This window comes from Amblyomma mixtum, chromosome 8 (assembly GCF_055824585.1).
Source record: "Amblyomma mixtum isolate Tamu chromosome 8, ASM5582458v1, whole genome shotgun sequence".
NCBI classification, from domain to species: domain Eukaryota; kingdom Metazoa; phylum Arthropoda; class Arachnida; order Ixodida; family Ixodidae; genus Amblyomma; species Amblyomma mixtum.
This window is the reverse complement of record NC_143019.1, coordinates 18,157,439-18,166,708: the sequence shown is the minus strand read 5'-3', so window position 1 is coordinate 18,166,708 and position 9,270 is coordinate 18,157,439. Positions and strand designations below refer to the sequence as shown.

Genomic DNA, 9,270 nt, shown 5'->3' with positions numbered 1-9,270 from the left:
GGAAAGTAAATTGCTGCAACGCAGTTTATTTTTTGTGCGATGGCTGGGTGGTAAGCATTCAGTTCCTGTACTTGGCATCTTCACTTGTACGAAGAAGTAAGCGGCCATCACATCAGGAAAATTTTTTTAGCCGAATCGGCTGTGCTTTCATTTAAATTGCATTATACTGTATTTTTTGCTAGATCATACTATCTAGTAGGGGTGTGCGAATATTCAAAATTTTCGAATTTAATTCGAATATTATATTTTTAGTATTCGTATTCGATTCGAAATCCAAGTATTCGTGTTGTTTCGAATATTCGACACAACGCGAATATCCGTATCTAGCCGAATATTTTATTGCGAGCACCGGTGTTCATTTCGGTCCGCAAGTCCTATCGACAGAGACATAACAACATGGCAGCGCCCAGAGTAATGCGTAACGTTGGGCCATGCAGTAGCTGACTGCGCTGGTGAGCTTCTTTGTGGCCATACCTGCGAAGCTGATATAGTGAGGTGTGCAAGAAATACCTCGCAATACGTGCCAGTTCAGTGCCAATTGAGAGGACATTTTCTGTTGCTGGAGAAGTCATTTCAGCTAGAAGGGAACTACTTCTGCCTGACCATGTGGAGCAGCCGGTTTTCCTTCACGACAACTTTTTATGTTCATCCCAGCAACGCGCTTTTGTGCTTATGGCAAGCTAGCCTTGATCAATGCTCTGTACTAGCCATCTTCTCTGATATTTCCACTCTTCTAAAAACAATGTTCGAGACTTTGATACTTTTTGTGCAGCCACACACACCTTTTGTGCTCATTTCATCACTGATAGTTGAACTGTGATGTTCAGATAAATGTTTGTAGTGGTTAAATGCGTCTGTCCTTGATTTTTCGATATTCAGTTCAATATTCGGAACCAAGTATTCGTATTCGATTCGTATTCGAAAAATTTGATATTCGCACACCCCTACTATTTAGGTGTGCATTAACCAGAGGAAATACTGTGTAACACATGGGGCTTTTTGACTGCTTTCAATTTTGGACACACAAACTGAAGATTCGCATGAACGGGAATGCATCATCGGTGTGGGCCGCCGCGGTGGCTCAGCGGCTATGGTGCTCGGCTGCTGACCCAAAAGACGCGGGTTCGATCCCGGCCGCGGCGGCTGGAATTTCTTTGGAGGAGAAATTCTAGAGGCCCGTGTACTGTGCGATGTCAGTGCACGTTAAAGAACCCCAGGTGGTCGAAATTTCCGGAGCCCTCCACTACGGCGTCTCTCATAGCCTTAGTCGCTTTGGGACGTTAAACCCCATAAACCAAACCAATCATCGGTGTGGTTCTGCTGTATTTACCGTTTGACCACCGCACTTAAAAACTGCTTATAGTCAAATTCCGCTTTGCAGCGCAGTGATCTTAATGGCTGCTGATGCAAACTAAGGAGCTAATTTAACTCCTCATTAGGCTTTAAAGGCCTGATAGGATATTGTTGAGTAAGGGAGGTCACGTCTGAAAATTAGCCAGAGTGCACCTGACTAAGAAAACAAGCGTTGAGAAAAGGTACTAAGGGTAGGCAAGGTAGTGACCAGCAAAAGTTTAAAAGGTGCACGTGCTGAGGAACAAGTTTATTGTAGTGCTACCTTGCACCTCAGTCTCCTGTTATTGATAAGATTGGCTGAGGCGTGCTTATCTCTCTATACCTGCGGGGATTTTGGGCAGTCGGCTTGCTTGAGTACGCCAAAGTCATCTTGTTCCACACGCGTGCATCCTGTAAACTTTTGCAGCGATCTGTACATCCTTGTGCAGTACAGGAATTAATACAGGTTGTCGTGCAAGCAGTTGCCTCTGTGAGTGTAAAGGTGACATAAATTCAGCTCATTCACAATGACACTAAAGGCCACGGGAAAAAATGGAAGTAACGATGAGAGAAGGACGTCTTTTATCCAAGTCATGAAAGCTTTGACAAGCTTAAATCAGAGCTTCGTGGTATGTGCAGACAAGCCTGAATGGTAGTGCGTCAGTTTGCCCATGAAATTGGTCAGTTTTTAGCTGGTTTTTGTGACGATCAGTACTGCTTGAGGGAGAGGATAACTTGTTTAGGGAGAATGTGTTTAGGGAGAGGATAACTTGCTAATGGCTGTGCCACAAAAATTTCTCTGTGGAGAAGTTTCTTTAGTGTTGCTTTTATGTTCATTTCAATAATTGGCTACTTCAAAGTATTGTAAATAGGAGAGAAGCCAACAGCCACAGAAACCAAGGAGCACAGGGGATTTTTTTTTAAATTAATTTATTCACACACAGCTTCCACCCTCGCCGTTCGATGGCGTTCTACGTCACACCAGCGGTAACTCAGGACGTTCCACGTCCGCCGCTTACGAACGTGGGTGGCGCTGATGAACACTCTCAAGGTTAGGTTATTTGTAAACATAAATACCCCCGAAAGCAGAAGGTTTGACAGCCGTCGCCGTAGCTCAGAGGTAGAGCACCGGACGCGTAATTCGGAGGTCGTGGGTTCGGATCCCACCGGCGGCATGTGGTTGTTTTTTCTTCTGCTTTTCTAATCAGTTAGCTTTAAGCGACAACATATTCAGTAATATTCTTACTTGATCAACACCACAAAAAAATAAATTAATTAAAAAAAAATCCCCTGTGCTCCTTGGTTTCTGTGGCTGTTGGCTTCTCTCATATTTATAACGAGCCCCTCATTCCCCTTGCCTTGTTTGCTTAATTGTAAATAGGAGATATAGTAATTACGAACTGTTCCTAGAGGATATCACTGCAAATAATGACCGAGGTGCTTAGTAAATATCAGATTGACTGGCCTCGGGGGTCGCTTATTTAAGATGTGTTCTTAGTGACGAACAGCTAGGATTAACTGACTTTTTCCGCTCTTTACAGCTGTCTCCTACCACGACCTGCTGCCCCAGTAGTTCTGCCGACCAAGAGCCTGTCGAGGCTTCTTCCTGTGGCAAGTTTTGGGCTTCCTCAAGGCACTGTGATTGTGGATGCGCTTTCCTCTTTGTTGACTGGACATCTGCCCAATCTAGTCAACCGCGGCGTGCCCCAAAATGGACTACATTCTTATGTGTCAGCACAGCCTGTAGCAACAGTTTCTAGCACTTCCCCATTGGCATTGCAAGCTTACACAAACCCGGGCTCCCATAGTGTTGAGCACATGTTATTGTCGGCGTTATCCCAGCTCCTGTCTGGCCAACAGGGAGCTGGTCCATTGGAAGTGGCCTCGCATTTGGACAGGCAGCTAGGCACTAGCCTCGTCCCTGCCCATCATCGGCAGCCGAGAGCGGGGCCGTGCATGGCTCGCAACCTGCTGCTTGTCGAAGCCACTGCTGAAAGTTCACTAGTCATCTCATCACCACAGTCAAATAGCAAGCTTGTGATTGGGCCCAACTTTGACAGGCACCTACTATCGAGGTTGCTTGACGGACTGAAGTTTATACCAAAGATGCAAGGCGCTGGCGCGAATTCCTGGATCAACAGTGCTGCGCGGACAACAGTTGGCGGCAGCCGGAGGAGCTGCCGGATGTTGACGGGCTGCATCGAAGCACCTGACCAAAGATTGCCTGCGACACTCGGTGGCTCGGGCAGGGCCGAGCCGTTGGCCAAGCCGGAGCCACTAGCTAAGCCCGAAGCTGCAGTGTCCAGGAGGTTTCTGCGGAAGCGAGCACTGGCTGCCAGCATCTGCAAGGCTCCCGTCATCCAGAAGAGAAGGCGCTTAGCCGGCAATGCCTTGTCAGGTGCAGTGGAGGTCCCTGTATCTCAGCAGCAGCGGCAGCCTCCCATCGACGTGTGCCCGCCTCTTGCGACGCCGGTCGTTCCTAAGGACTGTGTAGTGGTGCTGCACAGATTGGAGCTCGTCGACGACAAGGAGACACTGCTGAAGGAGCGCAGGAGCCTGAGGTGGAAGAGCGGCGGTGCCCAGCCGAAGAAGAAACCAAAGTTGTCTGTGTTTCCAGCTCTGTCGGGTGTCCATAGGTAGTGGGGGGCCTGATCGTGTGGCCAATGTGTTCCCGGTTTGTTTTGCTCTGTGTCACTCGTTTGTCTCTGTTGTAAAGAGAGCATATTCCTCTCCTTTTCCTCTGTGCACCTGTTTCTTCGCAAGTGCAGTCTTTCCCTGCAATTTGTTTATCCCAGTGAAAGAGGCATTGGACATTGTTTAACACATAGCACTGCTGATTTCTAGCTTATTTATGGTAAGGATCTGTTTTTTGTTGTAAACATGTACAACGTGTACAGGACAAGGAGAGCTTTGTACATAGTGTATGATAAATAAATTTTTGTATAATTTAAGCTACATACTTCGCTTGTCTTTTTGTGTGAGGGGCAACAGTATGGTGGTTAAAGGCCAAGCCTTGACAACTGTGCTACCAGGGTAAGAAATGCAAGCTGTGTGTACCACCATGGGAGAAGGTTGCTGTAGTTCCGGATAATGTAACGGGGTTCAATGCTACCGCTTGCATTGTTGTTACACAGCATTGCACCCCCTGGAACACTGTGGCAGCAATGGATGCCTCGACAGTGTGTTGACCATGAGGTCGTGTTATCTGGAAATTCGTGTTCACATCGACTTCATGTGTGTGTGTCATAACTTAGCTTTCACTGATGCAATCTTTCAGTTCTCTTGTAAAATGTGTCAGCTATACTAATAACTGAGCGTTATCCAGACTTGAATAATGGAAGTGAGTGGGCGAGTTGGTTTTCCATTCTGACAGTAAAAGCGTTCAAAAAGACAAGGACCTCAGAATGTCTCTCCTTTTCTGTCGTCCTTGTGTTTTTGAGCGCTTTCACTGTCAGTCAGGATCCAGACTTGACTGCTATTTTTTTTTGCTGCTAAATACTGATTAGAGATGGCCAAAAAATTTTTAGTATAGCATATGCAACGTCAGGTGATTAAAAGTGATCTCATTGTTCTCTTGCAACTCATTGCTGGGGCGAGCCAGAAACAAAAAAATCAGGCTGGGACTTCGCTAGCCCACAAATATGTCACCTAGCTCGGTTGTTTGCTTTATTACATCGCTGAAAGGGAGCGATGCGCCGCTGTTTCCCACCCCTGCACACCTTTCTTTACCGGCTTTGTCTATGAACGTTGTTGCAGTGTTTGGCAAAAGAGTTTTGGCATAGCGTACACATATTCATACAGACTTAAACCGGTTTGGCGGATACACGCTGCACACGAGAAGTGGCGACTGCGTGGTATGGAGGCGCGCACCCGCACACCGGATTTTTTCAGAATTCGGGTAATAAAAATTGGGCGATATTTGTCGAATTCTGGTAGGAATGGGGCTATTCAGCAAAAAGTCTGATAATTCAGATTTTTTGCTTTTTACTGTTAGCACATGGTTTGGCGGAAACGATCAAAGGCTCTCTTTGGTTCTTTTATCATCACTCGCATTACATATAAATGTCAGCTGGGACCGAGAAAGTGCTTATAAAATTGAATATATTAAAGTTATTTAATCGCATACATTACCAGCCCCGTGTGCAGCATTTCCACACCTGTGCGAGGCCTGCCTGCCTTTGTACTCTGAAAGGTACTGAACATCTAAGCGGCCATTTGAAACACCCAACTGCCTTGTTGTCGTTATATATCATAGGCAGCTGTACCTGTTCTCGCCTCTCGCATCAAAGCATACTTTTCAAATTTATCCACGGATTAAACAAACAGAACGTGAAAAGATGCTCAAAACCATCGAGAGTCAACTAAGAAAACGTAATAAAATAAGCACTAGACAATTGCTGTTTTCCCGTGCGGTCCCATCAGCAGGGCATTTTTCTGGTACAAATTGGGTTCCAATTTTTAATATTTGTTAGGGTGCTAGAATTGGAAAAACCGAGATTTTACCTGGACACTGAGCTAAAAATCTGTTCCAGTGGTGGAACTGTTGTGGCAATTCCACCAAACTGGACCAAATGGCAAATCGTCCTGCATGCTTCAAAATGCAAGTTTTTGCTCTCTTCTGTGCCACACCTGCGTCATAAAGGTCATTGAAAAATTCCGGCGAGAATAAAGCTGAAATTGAAGCCAGCATTTTCAAATGTTGGCTGCGCGCTCTTTCTGCAAGTGTCACAGAAAATGAAAATATTGGGAATTTCAAATAGTTTATGAATAGCATCTGCTGTTGGATTTGAGTCGTACCGTGCGTTTTCCATTCAAAGTATGAAATGAACACCTGAGAATCGCAGATTTTCCTGTTGCCTTGAACTCTCGCTGAAAAACTGCGGCGCTTCTAAACAAGGTTCCCTAGCTTGACACCATGCACAATCTCATTAAGGGGGGCGCGGGGATGTCATCACACCTCTGCAGCATTGGAGAGATTTAGCGTACTGGAGACGTATACCGGTTTTAAAAAGGGAGCTACGCATGTGCAGTGGAAAATGCGTGACCGGGTAGGACTACTACACGTGTCCAACAGATGTACAGGTGTACAGCCTCCATCAAAAATATACAGCCTAGGGTGTTTTGTTCCCCCCCTAGCACATCTAGCAGTCCAAAGCTTGGGAGGATTGAGGATGCGAAACAATTCCTCTTTTGAGAGATTACAGTCTCTGAGGGTGTATAACGAGGCACACTGCAGGCCTCGCAAGCAGAACTCTCGGGCTGTATACTTTTGACGGGGGTTGTATGCAAAACCGGTATACGTCAATGCTAGTAAGTCTCCGGTTTACTAAATCTCTTTATTGATAAAATGCATATAACGACCATTGCCATGTACACGGCAATCTGTTCTCCTAAATAGTCCTCATGCATGCTTGAGGGAATGTCACGTAGTGATCAAACCTCGTACGTCGTAGTTATTTAGAACGGTTATTATTAAACAAGCAGAGTGGCCGTGACATTGAACGCGCGTGCCATGATAACGCGCTTAGTCCCGAACAGTCGCTATTTCGGTAAGTCCCGCTTCTTATGGGGTCGGAAAGGCAGCAAACTGCCGAACATCAGGTGCTGCACCACTGGAAACTTGCCCAGGACCTCAGCTTTGTACATTTTGATCAGTCCTGCGTTGATCTTGGCCCAGGTCGGAACGGCGCTGATGTTCCACAACTGGTTTGAGTGCTCGTGGAACGGTCCGCTCTTGACTCTGATAATGAACTCTATGCAGCCCATGAACATGTAGTCCCGCGAATGGTTCTGGGCGAAGCCCGGCGTTGGGAAGGACTTGGGCTGTATGGTCGACTGGTCGATGAGTTGAGCGCTGCCCCAGATGAACGGCAGGAACTGGTAGTCGTCGAGGCTCCACACTCCATGGCTGCCGGCGGGCTCCAGGCGGTACTCCAGCTGGACCCGACGCACCAGCTCCAGGTACCTGTGAAAGACGGCCAGGATGGCAGCTTGCGAGTCTTCCTCGGTCCAGGCGCCCACCTTGAACAGGCAGTAGAGGAACATGGCAAAGTTCATCTCGTGGCCCGTGCCGTAGTCGATCCGGGTCATGTCGCCGAAGCTGTCCCGAAAGTATGGTACAATCTCGACCAGAGCGGGATGGAGATTTGGAGGAAGCACTCCGCTCAGGAGTCCCCGACTCCCTTCCTGGAGTCTCTTGAGCCAGGTGCGGAAGGCCTTGTTGCCGAACCGCTGCGGTTGGCTGACGGGAGGCGTTTCTTGAACCCAGCGCTCCAGCGTCTCCAGCACCGACAGCAGATTCGAAGTGACATCCGACACGACGAAGCTGTCGGTGAGCTTCTTCCCCTTCACCCGCTCGTTGAGGGCGAGTACGAAGCCGACATACTCCATGTACGCTTCGCTTTCGGTCCAGCGGGTCATGTCAGCCGGCGTCAGTACGCAAGGCTGCGGCTCCGCGTACACAGGCTCTTCTTCGCTTTCTGACATTGTGTCAGCAGGAATGCCTCGACGTTGAATAGTTAACAGCGTCTGGTTTCCCAAGCTTCAGGCAGACTGCGAATCGTCTTCGTCGTCTTTCCCTCGTTGCGGTCTGGTGATAGTGTTGATGGCGATAAGTCAAAGAGCGCTAGAACTTTAGCAACTTTGGTACAAAGAACTTATCGTCTGCAGATGAATTTGTCGACGAAGATTAATACGTGCTGCATGCCAGTAGGTTATGCTGGCTGCACGGTCGCGAACCGTGTTTGCCAAAAGCATGGCCAAAAGTAACCGAGCAACCGCGCCGGCAGCCGAGCGGTGGTGCTGCAGTCTCCGGCTAGAGTGCGGCGCCGCCATGGAGTAAGGTTGTATTAACTCTGAAATCAAACTAGGAGGGAGTATGACGTCACAATCTTGAAGCCTAGTCATAAAAAATATAGTGGAAAGCATCATGGGGAAAAAGGCCCTCACGTGACGAGGCAGCGGTACTCTTAGCCGGATTTCGGTTTCGCTCTACGAGCAACTGCGCGACCATCTGCTCGTGTTCACTGACGGCTCCGTGGTGAGCACAAACTGCTCGCTCGCCGCAGCGGCCACCATCCCCGAGCGACGCGTGCGCTGACCGCGCCGCAGTGGAGACATTGGAGCACATGTTCCTTCGCTGTGCCGCTTCTACAGTGCCGCGTCGCGAGATGCTCGCGGCCTACAGGGCGCTGGGAATCATCCCGGAGAAGCGCTCCTGTGGCCAAGCAGCAGTGCGCGCATCCGTGACAGAACAATGGTGAGCCTCTGTGCGTTCATCGAGCAGGCGGACTTGACTTCCCGCTTGCTCTTCGCCATGTAGTGCACGCGTGACCCGAACGCTCCGTGGGTGCTACCTCGGACGGTATACGCGGCCGGGCGCCCCACCCCGGACGCTAGTGCAGTGTGCCGCGCGCGCGATTAGTCCGAGACAGGACGCTACGTGCGCGCGGCTATGTAGTACATACAGTTTACTTCTTTTTGTAAGTGATTGTGCGCAGTGGCCTGGAGACCCCGCGCAGGGGCAAACGTAAAGCCGCCGGCACTCTCTCTCGGCAGCGAGAGAGAGAAATACTTCACTGCTGCATTTCACGTCGGAACCGCGTATGTGCTCGAGCGTATTCGGCGCGACTTGTGTCTCGAGAATAGCGGGGAACGGCGGGCCCATGAACGGGCCGAAGTCCGCCTGCCCGAAAAAGTTTACCTGCAGTTTTCTACAGTGCACCCAAAAACTCAAGAGTGTAATCAACAGAAGTGTTGAGACGCGGAGCCTTCAGACAACCTCGAGCTCGGTACGCATTCCGCCAAAGCTGCAACACAGGCACTGTGCTTCTGCGCTAAATCGGAGCACGGACGTTCACTAAAAAGCACCGCTGGTTGGCAGTCTGGTAACTGTGGAGGGCCTATTTCTCAAGCATGTTCTCAAGAGTCAGTGCGCAA

General features: G+C 48.8%; 1 protein-coding gene and 1 pseudogene across 1 annotated transcript in view; one reads left to right on the top strand and one right to left on the bottom strand.

Moving 5' to 3' along the window:
- LOC149331551 (uncharacterized) overlaps window positions 1-4,289 on the top strand; it is a 34,731-nt gene extending 30,442 nt beyond the window's left edge. The window contains exon 12 of the mRNA XM_089556715.1: window positions 2,874-4,289. Within this exon, the coding sequence (XP_089412841.1) occupies window positions 2,874-3,972 (1,099 nt within the window). The 3' untranslated portion in view covers window positions 3,973-4,289. The remainder of the gene's footprint in view (window positions 1-2,873) is intronic.
- Window positions 4,290-6,725: 2,436 nt separating this feature from the next.
- Window positions 6,726-8,014, bottom strand: LOC149331550 (serine/threonine-protein phosphatase 2A activator pseudogene; annotated as a pseudogene).
- Between the last annotated feature and the right edge of the window lie 1,256 nt (window positions 8,015-9,270).